Source organism: Semicossyphus pulcher, unplaced genomic scaffold (assembly GCF_022749685.1).
Source record: "Semicossyphus pulcher isolate SPU_LCO1_2020_fin unplaced genomic scaffold, fSemPul1.0.p SCAF_1, whole genome shotgun sequence".
Classification (NCBI taxonomy): domain Eukaryota; kingdom Metazoa; phylum Chordata; class Actinopteri; order Labriformes; family Labridae; genus Semicossyphus; species Semicossyphus pulcher.
The window spans coordinates 33,789,592-33,802,534 of NW_027211603.1; the positions used below are offsets into that span (position 1 = coordinate 33,789,592).

The 12,943-nt window shown below is 42.2% G+C and overlaps 1 protein-coding gene across 1 annotated transcript in view; it reads right to left on the minus strand.

Moving 5' to 3' along the window:
- ccdc102a (coiled-coil domain containing 102A) overlaps positions 1–12,943 on the minus strand; it is a 71,076-nt gene that overhangs the window by 34,611 nt on the left and 23,522 nt on the right. The window contains exons 2-3 of the mRNA XM_069664681.1: positions 2,752–3,219; positions 1,688–2,068 (exon numbers count right to left, since the gene is read on the minus strand). Coding sequence (XP_069520782.1) covers positions 1,688–2,068; positions 2,752–3,114 — 744 coding nt within the window. The 5' untranslated portion in view covers positions 3,115–3,219. The remainder of the gene's footprint in view (positions 1–1,687; positions 2,069–2,751; positions 3,220–12,943) is intronic.

Sequence of the window (12,943 nt, forward strand, 5' to 3'; positions counted from 1 at the left end):
GCTGAATGCAGGATGTCACAGCCCGGCTCAAAGACTGTGACAAAATATGGAGTCAACACGATCCGGCGAGTACAAAAATAGTTTTATTTAGAAAAGGTATGGAAAGAAACTCAACATAATGTGTTATCAGTAATGTAGAGCATGTATGGATGCATGTAAATGCAGATATACAAAACAGAACTCCAGACGCCAAAGGAACGGTGTCATGCCGCCGGCCCAAACAGACAACCAGAAAGAGAAACCAAGAGAGAGATCTCAACTGGAACAGAAAGAAAATATTGCAGACTGTGTAGATGTGCAAATTAAGTGTGTAATATCAATATCATATATTCAACATGTTCAAATCTTACAAGTACAACAGGTACAAAGCTTCAGTGCTGTGATCAGTCTCTGTGGTAGATGTATATCAGTACAGCAGGATGAATACCTTTCATGAATATATTTAATATCAGAAATAATGCAGTAAAGTAAAAGTGTTTTACCACTCTCTCCCTCCTCCCTCTCAGCATCTGCTCACAGAGCTCTTGGTACAGGTTGATCTCGAACATAACCTGCTCAGGAGCAGGTGTATAGCACAGGCTACCATGGCGATCTAACCCCATAAGAAGTGAACTAGGTCCGTAGTACTGAAAACCCAGAGCGAACTCTGAAGTTACTTCGCTAACCACAAATCCTGCTTTGTAGTGCAGACCTCAGGCCTCCCTCCATGTTTAAAGAGAAAAAAAAAGTTCAGTTACTAACTTGTGTGGATATAACCAGAAAGTCAGCAGCACAGAATGCATGATCATTAGTATATTCAACTTTTAATCATGAATGATTAATTTGTCACAAATATTGTAATCTAATTATTTTGTGCATTAAAGGAAAAGCTCTTTGCCTCTTCCTTTAGAAAAATGAAATCATTTGTATTCCTTGTTTTTGTTTTTCCAACTAACAGTCAATCACTCAAAGATATTTAGCAATATGTTGATTGCTTGTAGAGAAAAGACCTGGCATGCTTCATGTTCAGGCTGGCTCCATTTAAAGCACCGATATGTAATATTGACAGCTCGCCTCTAAAAAGGGTACTGCAATCCAAATTCAAAATATTGACTCTGTTACCGATAACACTCTCTGCTCCGATCCCCGTTCACTCTCGCAACTCATGCGCACACACTGACTTCCTGTCTCTCTCACTCACTTGCTCCACCACCCACACTCACACATTCAGCTTTCCCAAACAGAACTAGGCTCTAGTACAACACGGAGCTCATGCAGGTTGCCAGAGTGAACTTACTGAACCTCATGCGCAAGACATACACTTTGACAATGACAAACAACTAGTCCTGTGTGCCATTTTGTTTCATATCTAGCAACCCGGGGTGACGAAATGGGCAGTGGGCCGGATCATGAACTTCTTTGTGACTTAATGGTCGCTACTTCAACATCTTCCATAAAGTTGACGGTTTACATACAGTATATTTTATTGGTCACCACAGTGCTTTGCTTGGATGAAGAGGAAATGGGAATGCAATGTGCAAGGATGACTTTTTTGAACACTGGAGCCACAGCACCAGTGTGGCTAGAAAACAACAGGGTGTGTTTACACAGGTAATAATATTTTCCCATCAGCTACACTGTGACTGACTAGGGTAATTTGTCTGTGCTTTCATTGTCATCTATTGATATTCCTGCGTTTCAGACTCACTTGTTGTTGACCCATCTTTTGTCTGTCCAAGTCTACGTCCCGAACTGGTTCTGGCTCTGGAGACCCTGGTGGTCCCTCCCCCACCCTGTCCAGTTTGCCGTCAGTGTGGACCTGAGCGGAGGAGGAGGCAGGGGAGGATGGTGGGATCGATGGAGAGGAGGAGGAGGAAGGGTGTGCAGGAGAGGATGATGGAGAAGTGGCAGACGGAGGAGGAGCCGTGTCGTCACCGCGGAGGCGCAGCGTTTCCTGCCGTAGTGTCTCATTGTCTGAGGCCAGTTCCTGCCGCTCCCGCCGAACACTGGTCAGCTCCTTGGTGAGGGTATCCAGCCGCTGCCTCAGCTGACGGACCTCATCACGCGCACGGTTTCGCTCTGCACGCACCTGGGAAAAACACATACAATGTAAAGATAAAATAATCAGCTTCAAGCTTATTAGTTTCTCTAGAGGTGGAAATCTTTGAAAACAAGTTATAAATATCAGATTTTATTCATAAAAAATTACATTTCCTGAAACACCTGGTCAAAGTTTTTTAGCTAGTCACATGATCGAAACGGTAAAAAACTGAAAGGTAAAGATAGAAATTATGTTTTCAGTATTTAAGACCATCATTCCCCCCAATCCAGCCGGAGTACTGAGATGAAAGCTAAGGTGTGTACTGCTGTAGATGAGTCATGTGAAACAGGTACTATAGACACCTTAAAAGTCCAACATATAAAAAAAACAAACATTTCAGTTTGTCATATTTTTGAATATCTTTAATGCTTTACCGTGACGTCAAACAGCCCTTTCCTTTGGGACTATGCTTTGAACTGCATAACCTTTAAAGCAAGTGCTTTGAAATGTCTTTCCATTAAAACATTCATTCATTTAATGAAATGTAGCTGCTATGAGTGTATATTGTAGGAAAATGTTTCGTTGTGACGCATTCTTAAAAATTGTGAGATGATGTTTTCTACGAAACAGATCTGATCTGACAAATACAAACCCTTTTAAGGTTTCTATCATATCTTGAACCAAATTAGTATTTCACATTTCTCCCCTGGCTCCGGTAACTGGCAGCCCACCTTGCTCCACTTCTCCCTCCAGTTGGCGGTGCAGTCTGACCACCACCTCATGGTCTTCTCCATCTGGGCCGCTCTGGCCCGAGCCTCCTCCAGCTCCCTGAGCCGCAGCTCCTCCCGGCTCTCCCAGTCTGCTCCGGCTCCCTCGCACATAGCCCCCAGGGACCCCAGCCCGAGCCCTCCCAGCCCGGGCGACAGCAGCAGTGGGGGGCTGGAGCTGGGGGTTTCTCCAGTGGGGCTGGGTGTGTGGGTGAGGCTGTCTGGGGAGCGGATCCCCCTGTCAGACCCCAGACCGAGGCTGCACAGCAGGCTGCCTCCGGCTGACTTCCCGCCTTCGGACAGGTGGGGGCTGGGGGTGTGGTTCATGATGGAGGCAGTGGTGTGGGCGAGGGCAGTGAAGAGGATAAAGGACGTGGGAGGGTGGAGCTGGGAGGTTCAGGAGAGAATCATCCTCATCAGTCAGTGATCAGCCTGGAGACAGAAGCACAGGGAGGAAAAAATGTTAGTCATCTTCCAGGAGAAAATAAAACCTGCATGTGCATCTGTTGCCCTCGAGGGCATATAAGAGGATAAAACAATTCAAGGTTGAAGAAATCTAACTTTAGAACATAAACACAGTCAAAGGAAATCATTGACAGACACACTGTGTGGCCTTAGTGGAAGAATAGCTCTGTCTGGACAGCTGGTACACAGGACTGAGACTGAAACTACTGGTGCTGTTTAAGGAAAAGCAGCTCTTTGTAAACCAAGAACAAATGGCCAGGAGAACACAAACAGACAGACAGACAGACACACATGTCTGAGGATTTAATTGGAACTGTAACAGAACTAATTCCAGCCAGCTTCACAGAGGGAAAAGAAAAATCGCAGGCAGCTTTCAATGCTCACCAGTCATTCTCTCACCTTCCCCGATTCAACAGAATCCTTTTGACTCGGGGCTAAATTTGAGCAACATCACTTACAAAATATCTCTTTCTTGATCCTCCGGCCTCCCTAAATCCTTTCCCGCCCACTGCACCCTCCACCTCACAGAGTGATTAAACCTACTGAGACTAAATGCCCACTGGACACCATGTAGACTCTGTGCTGCTACGCAACGGAGTCCTTTAAAAAGATGAACCCTTACATGTCATTTAACTGGAAGATAAATAAGCATCTATTAAAATCCTGTTGTTGATGAATATGTTGATGAAGCAGTGGACAGAGAGAGATGAAGGTGAGTAAATCTTTTGCTGTGAGGCGACCATGCTAACCACTGCACCACCGTGACGCCCTCTAATTTATATTACTTCTATTGATAATACATAAAAATGTCCCGTCATTTTCAGGTGCTTGTATGAACGCAAAAGGCAGATTCGACACGCACAATCCTGCTGCTCTCTGGGACATGTGTGAACGCTTTTCATTCACATATTTTTTTGTAATATTTTTTGTGTTCGAATATTCATTTGCAATATGGTGGTCTCTGTATTTTTCTTTGATGTATCACGGTAAAACACATTTGTGCTGTAAGGAGTAAATTTTCCCTCAGAGATCTGTGGTCGGACAATGATCTTATCGCCGCTATCAGCGCCAGGCTAGGGCTGAAGAAAATACCATCTCTGGCTGTGGTGAAAGTTGCCTCAATATCTCTGGGCCAAGAAAAGCTCTGCTCCTTCCTGCTGCCTCCTCCGCTCCCCTCCAGAGGAGGTAGAGGAAGGTCCTGAGGAGATCTGGAGCTGTGCAAACAAGTCTCAAGGAAGCAGGAGAAAAGGAAAGGAAGGTTTAGCATTTGCAGCTGGGGGCTTAGTGTAGGATTAAGCCACGACAAAAAAGTTTGCCTCTGTCGCCGCTCTGTTAGCTAGCAGAGCCTCCAAACAAACAACAAACTAACAAAAAAAATAACAGACCCTTTGAAGCTGCATATTCAAGAGCGAGCACTGGCTCTGTCCCGGTACACACTCAGCTGGTGTTAGGCAGTAAGGTGCACATTCAGGCACCACCAAATCAAGACTATTCTGTATGTCTTCTCATTTAAAGCTGGGTTTAGTATTTAAGCCATTTTGCACATTGACACGTTTCTTGATCAACAGGAAAGGATTTGTCTCATTGTCAGGGTCACATTTTAGGGATCTTGTCACAAAAGATTGTTTTTGTTATCTCCTGTCTGAGTGCAACACTGAAGAATCCTGCACGTTGATATTTTACAATGAAAAAGCAGACGTATGGAGCTATAAAAAACATGGTTATAGAAGGAGGCGAAAACAGTCTATGAGCCACAGCACACTGGCAGCAGATTAATCAAACATTTGTACCACAACAAAGAGGGAAACCATGATCAACAAGGGAGAAAAGCTACTTTTAAACTGCGTTTTTAAATCGGTTTGAAAAGCTTCAATCTTACTGTGACCAATTTATCTTCTCCTGTTCCAAATCTCATCCTCCAGTTCATCTTCCAGTCAAACATAAGGGCGGCAGCTATAACACACTGAATCAAAAAACATCATCGTATTCAGGGGAAATCACACATGTGGGTCAAAGTGTGGGAGTCTGAGTCCACAGCAAGAGAAAGAACTAAATGAAAAACTGATTTCAACACAACCAAGCCCAGCGGCGTCACAGATGAGCGAGCAGATATCAAACAGTCATAGCAGTGAAATAAGGAGCTCCTCTCAGAGTACACACACTCCATGCTGACATACTGCTTTGAATCAGGCTTTTTGAAAGTGGAGAATAGACAGCTTTACAGACAGATTTACTTACAAAGCATTTGACCTCAGATTGTTAACTTTGTTTATTTCTGACTTTCAACCTCAGCATGATGCTTGTTTTTACAACTTGTTCAGCGTCTCCCGCCTCATATTCGGCCTCAGACCGAAATGTTAAACTTGAGCTGCTTCCTCTGCTTGAGACTGGAAACATTCTAACTGCTTCCATCTTTACTCTCCACAGTTCAACAACTCGTATTTCTTACACAATAAATGGTATCAGCTGCTGTCAATGTGAACACGCCAAAACAATCAAACTGAAACTGTGAAACAGTTCATCTAGCTGCTAACATGCTAACACTTTCAGTGCTTTCAGAAATTATTTTAACAACATTTCTAAGTAAAATCTTAATATTATTAACTACTTTATTCATTACACTTGTTCTGGCCTTCAGCTGACACCATAGCTCCATTTGTGCTGAACTTCAGCTCTCATGCAACACCTCACAGAAAAGTGAATCTCATTTTGAACATCTGAAATGGATTTGGAGAGTTTACAGTCTTTTCACTGTACAGCCAGCAGGATGCAGGTTCTGGGGTCAGTTTCTGTGCTTTGAATGTGCACTGGATTTTGCTTTGGTTAACTGCATTAAAGCTCATGTGAGGATTTTTCTGTTGGTTATGAAACAGACTGAAATTAATTCTGATTATTCTATATGACCTACAAAAGCAAACCAGACCATCAGCAACAAGATTAATTATTTCTATATAGTTACTTTTAATGCCTGAAACTGCTGGCGGGGGGTAGGTGTAACTGCACGCTGCCTTTGGTTACATTTTCCAGGACAAAAATTTTAAGTGAGTGATACATATCATGATGATGTGGATTAAAGAAAGCAGGATGAGATGTTTTGTTAAAAAACACCACATAAGCATGTACAGGACAAAATAAGCATAGAGATAAGAGGTACGGCTTTGTCCACAGGGGGCACCAAAATCAACACAAACAAAAAGTTCCTCACAGGAGCTTTAAGCTTTATCAGGTTCTCAATATCTTTCAAAATTCAAAAGAAAAGATAAAGTCTGAAGATTATCAGTTAAATACATGTTGGTTAGGTCAGTGGTTCTCAAATGGTCTTGCCTCAGGACCCACCACCAAATCGTGACCCAAATTTCTGAATGAAAAATGGTGTAGTTTGGACCTGAGATGGAACTAAACATCACAGTATGTCAACTTCACAAAAGACAACAGTATAATAGTCAATCAAAATGACCAGCATGTGGCAGTGCAAGAGGAAAATATTCCCTCTACAATCATTCACTTAGCAGCCTCTTTTCAACAGAAATAAACTAAAATGGTGCAACAACATTAGGGCTCATCAAGTTTCAAGAATGTAAATGTAACTGTAGCTGGGAGTACCCAATCAGTGGACACATGGAATGTGAATAAACTACACTACTACTGCAAGTCAAGGAAACCCATGTCCTAAAAAAAAAAGTGCAGCATAGACTTTCCCAACAACTTTTTTTCACATCCGCAACCAACTAAAAACAGCTCAGAAACCCACTTTTGGGTCCCAACCCAACAGTTGAGAACCATCAATTTATAAGAGAATACGAAGTGAAATACAAGATTCTAAAATGTGACGGGGGTTAAAAGTTACAGTTACAACCTGTGCAAAAAAAAAATCACAACTGATACAGGAAACTAATGAAACAATCAGATGATAGATTACAAGAAGATGAGAGATTCCTGTGATCCATACAGGTATACAAACCACAGAGCCCCAAAGGAGGAACAGCATTGTCTAAAAAGTGAGATCATTTGAAGTGATGACAAAATTAATCTGCAGCCCAGTTTTCTGGGGGGAAAGTATAAATGTCAAGCTGGAGTGAAACACGTCAAGGAAACCAACTGCTGTGAAGATGTGAAACACAGATAAACTTCACCCCAGCGCTCGCCATGCAAAAAAGACTATTTGGGGCAGTGAAAGACAGATGAGTTAACTAGTGGTTGAGTGTTGGTGGCTCAGATATGGAGTGTAAAAGTGCTTTGAGTGGTCTAAAGACAAGAACAGCTCTATATAAGTACAGTCCATTTACCATTTACCAATTGAGCGGTTGAAAATGCCTATATGTGTCACAAGTCAGAACTGCCCACAAACATTATTATAATGGCTGATTAAATGGGCTAAAAATCAGCGAATGCCTCTATAACAACTTAGCAATAGCTAACAAAACTTTGTTTGTGCAGACCAGAACAAACTGGTCATGTGATACTCGCCTTATGATACCTCAAGGAGGACATATCCCATGACATTGTGATGTCCTGAATTAATCTGTGAAATGATGGAGAGACCTTTGGAACTCATGATAAACTCTTGCCCGGTACACAATCACTGCTATGAAGCGTATGATGGAAATCAGCCTGAAGTCATCATAATGAGTGGTGGAGGCTACACAGCTACAGGACAGGGAGGTATATGTGAGCATGCAGACTATAGAGGAGTCATGCATTTTAAAGAGGATCCAATTAGAGGTGAAACTAAGAGAAGATGTGATCAGCATATCACGTCAGCCTGCTGCTGTGAAGAGGGACACAAGGTCAGCCCACTCAGTCCGGCTCTTCGGTTTTAAACCTTCCCTGAATGGGGGGCCATGCAGCATCCTTAAACCATAAAGGTCATGTTCAGACATGTGAGCTAACACTGCTCACACATTCAGCTCAATGAGCTGGGCTGGCACTCAAATACCTCTATAGTTATAAATATTAATAAATTAAATAAATTAGTGGTCAACCAATATGGGTTTTTCAATGGCCAATGCAGATGCAAATTTTTAGAGAGCAGGGAGGCCGATGGCCGATATCATGTTGTTGCTTATTTTTGCATTTGATAAAATACAGAAAAAATTAGACACAAAATTGCTAAACTTGAATGAACATTTATTTAACACTGTTGTCTGCATTATCTGCAAGTAGATCTACATTCTGTAATATACAGTATGTAAATGAAAAATAAAGTTTTGGTGCACTTGTTCACTTGAGACAGAACGAACAATTGTAAACTTACATAAAAAATAAATAAACAACATTATTGTAGTTATTATTATTGAGTTAGATTTTTAACGGCGGAGCCTTCCCCTTTAAGAAACGTGGCATAAACGTATGCATGTGACGTCTAGCAGGTTTGTTATGGGAAGTGAGTGTAGACTGTGTAGCGAAAGTACCTGCAGCAGACTCCGTGAAGCGCATGCTTCCAAGCCAGCCACACAGACGAGGCTGCCTGTGTATGCAGACATATTTTGATTAATCAGCCTTGTGAGAGCAGACACTGGCCGAATGTCAAAATGTCATTAATCGGCCGGGCCGATCACTATCACTCTATCGTCGCTATCACTATAATAAATCAGTGTACTACTAGTGAACACTAACAACACTGTGCTCTGAAATATCCCAGAGGCAACACTGAACATATCTGAGGTCCTTACACCATGTCCCACTACGTACAAAACCAAAATTCCAAAGGAGGCTACCATTTCTGCAGATACCAACAATATGACAGTGGAAGATAATAATAATAACAGTACTAATTACTAATTATAATACTATTGTAGGAAGATGACTGAGCCTGTTTTTGGTGCAGTGTCAGGCCTGAGTGCAGTCAGAATGAGATAAATATTAGACTCTGCTTTAATCATTGACTTACATATCCAACTGCGTTTAGCTAACTTGAAGGTAACCATGTTACACCAGACGTCAAGTCATGTCCATCTTACAATTAAATGATCCATTCATTGTCCATTATTTCTACCCCAGGGTCGCTGGATCCAATCCCCACCATCATTGGGTAAAAGGCAACTTTAGAGTCACTAATTGACGAGCATGTCTATGGTCTGTGGAGGGAAGCTGGAGTGCCTGGAGGGAACCCATGCAAGAGGGAGAACACACACACTCAGTGAGAATATGTAATAATTGTGTATTGTAATAACATTGAATGACTTGTTTTGTGTTTGGCCACTCAATCTGCAATTAGAAGATCTTTTTTTTCCTTGTATGTGCCCACATACTGGGCCAATAAAACTGATTCTGATTTAAGTGAGGCTTTTGGCACCGTCAAGTGAAACTCACAAAATAAGGCGTAGGAAGATTTTATTTAGAGTATTGGATGCCATGGTCAAAGATGGTGCCCCCATCAGTTTCTCACTGGTTGAATACACTGAAAACAGTTTTCAGGCTTTCTCATGCTTATGCTCTTTGGACCCAAAGAGTCCCTCTCTGGCTGTGTGCCTTCATGATGACTCCACAAACATTAATAGCACATATATTAAATATATTTACTGGTGCAGCTGTTTAAGATCTTTAATTTGGAGTAGAACTGAGTGGAAATTGTGTTAACACAGGTTGTCATTCTGGACCCAGAGAAACGAACAAAAATCAGAGGGAGACCTGGGAGGGGTCTGAGGGGGGCTGCCTCAACACAGCAGATGGTAATGGAGAGGCTTCAATTGACAGGCTTTCGTCCTTTGGTCATAAACACACACACAAAGACACACACAGACACACACACACACACACACACACACACACACAGACACACACACACACACACACACACACACACACAGCATTATTTACTGCCAAGAGTCTGCCTGCCTTCTGCCCTGTTAGACAAACACACACACACACACACACACACACACACACACACACACACACACACCTGATTTACAGTCAGCTCCTCAGCCAGGGAGCAACAGATGAAGTAGGGCGGGTGGTGAGAGTGTGTTAGCATACTTGGCTGTCTAGCTGACAGGACTAAGCACTGATTGCTGCATATACATCCATGTAGGAATGTGTCAAACATGGTGTCATTCACTGTAAACCTGCACTGACTTGTGCACTGGAACTCCCTCTGTTCACCACCAAAGTACAACTTTCATGTGCCTGACATACTTTATAAGTGTAGCCCTTGAAACTGTAGATAAAGGTGCAATATCGCTGGTATTAAGTCAGTATGACTCCCCATATTTCATGTTTACAGTCTTTTAGTGCCGAGAGTCACATGGGGCTCACGGTAAAACTAGGCATTCTCTTGATGTTCAACACTACAGCAGCAGATGATCACTACAATAGAATGGTTTCTGCCAAGAAAAGACTGTCGTCTGTTTGAGATGATAATGACATTTATCATTATAAATAAAGGGGGATAATGTCATTAGTAATGTCCATGGTAAAACACAACTAAAACAATACAGCAAAAAAACAGAGACTAGAATAAAGCTCTTTATTTTATACATCGTTTCTGTCTCTCTGTCTCTCTCACCACCTCCCCCCTCTCCTCACCCTTGGCCAGCACACTGATATCTCTGGCTGAGCAATCAAGCCACTATTTATGTTTGATCAGTTGATCGTTAAGCTGATGGATGGGGCCCCGGTGCTTCAAGCTGAGGAGCAGCCAATCAGAGCTTTTTCATCTCTATGACACTCGACAAGATGGAGCGGTTAACCAACAAGTACTTCAGCACAAATGCATAAGTCACAATCTCAAAACAGTATTTTACATTTAAGTATGATTTATGAAAAATGTTACATCATGGGAATGGTGCAATCCAGCTTTTTTGGAGTCATGAGAAGTTCAGCCTCTGATGCATCTTTTTAACCCAGCTCTTGTAAGTCACCAAACTTAATGGAAGTGCAGGTACTGAGATGACCCTTTTAAGGATAGGCTCACATTATGCCACTACTGTATAGGCGCCCTTGCATACGTTTAGAGAGTTGTATCATGGATGCATGCATGGACTGACATGTGTGTTCCTTACTGTTCCATTAGAAATGCTCTATGAAAACGTGTCCGATGGAAGAGATACGTGGACAAAATCCACAGACCCTTATCTGTGCATAAACAGATTTTTAAGTTGAGCTAAAGTCTAGTCTAGTTTCCCTAGTGTATTTGAATTAATCTGAGGTGCTACATGCACAATGACGTTATTTATCACCAGCACAAAGCAGTGTAAAATGACTCAGGTAACAGCTTTTCATATTTAGCCTGTGTTGTGACAAAAATTATGTTTCCCCTAAGACTTAAGTTATTTTATAGGATTGTATAGAGATAAATATTAAATAATAAGTACAATAAAATCTAGGGATGCACGATATTATCGGCGCGTTATCGGTATCTGAAGATTATGGCTTGAAAATAACATACCGGCATCGGCAGATATTTCATTTTTCTGCAGATATTTTCCACCAATAAAACAATGCCTGGATTCTGCCTAAATGCTCGATGATTCCCTAAAAGCTTGACGTAATGCTGTGACATTATCTCGGCGCAAGTGTGCGTGCGCTAGGGGTTGCAAGACTTCTGATTTTTTCAGGTCGACTTTTCTATCAATAAAGTCTACGTGATGTTGACGCGTTGTTGATGACATCATCACATACATGCATGCAAAAAACAGTGCTTTAGGGCGTGTCTGACGCACTTTTTCTAGTTAGACAGCGCACAATCTGGGCAGAAACCGAGGTGCAAGGCACAAAGAGGTTGGCTTAAGTCCCTGGATTATTCATAGGCGTATTTTTGGCGTAACATGAATAAGACCAATCAGAGTGTGGTGCGCCTGCAGACAGGCGTGTTGCTATTTACACAGCGGATTTCAGTCATTCTTCTTATATAAACCGAACCTCAGCTGTTATATTCAACTTATATCTTTCAACTGCATCCTTGAACACGCAAAAAAAACACGTGACTGTACGATACATGTCTAAGCACGGATTGATGTGAAAGCCACTGAAGCGATCCCAATACCCAGCAGAAACGAAGATGAAGAGAGACGTACATTTATGCAGTGTACATTTACGCACGAGGCACAGCATTTATTTTTTAAATCTCCAGACGGACAGAGTTTTATGTTTATTAAAGTTCTGTGTGCTGACCATCAAAGAAAGGTAGGCTTTAAATGTTTACTTAAGTATTGTTGCTGATGGATCACATGGCTGTGTTGTTTCCTGCGTGCATATGGTTATATATTTACCACTTAGTTCCGTGTGTTTGAGTGTGTGTGTTTCTGCATGCATAAGATAGAGACCGTTTCCTTCCTCCACTTTCTTTAGCCCATCCTCCATGTGAACCCCAGCAACTGTCATCATAAAACTTAGTGCCAGCCAGTCAGTAGGTCAGCCCTCGAGGTAATAAACTCTTTGACAGAACATCTGCCCTCACTGACCATATGCTATACCTCCCATAATTTGACTAATGTTCAACTTAAACTCTCATATATTCAACCTAACAAACAAACCATCAGTCCACACATCTGGGTTTTGGAACTCCAACCTTATCCCCACCCCCACTGCACCACACACATCCCTGTTTATGAGTCAATGCAAATGCCTGCTTATCTTGTTGAAATGAGCAAGAGCGAGGGTGCGAGCAGAGGGGTCACGGCCAACACTAAAACACACAGCACAGGCGACAGACAAGCTGTGAGTTCACCCACAGCACTGATTTGTGTGA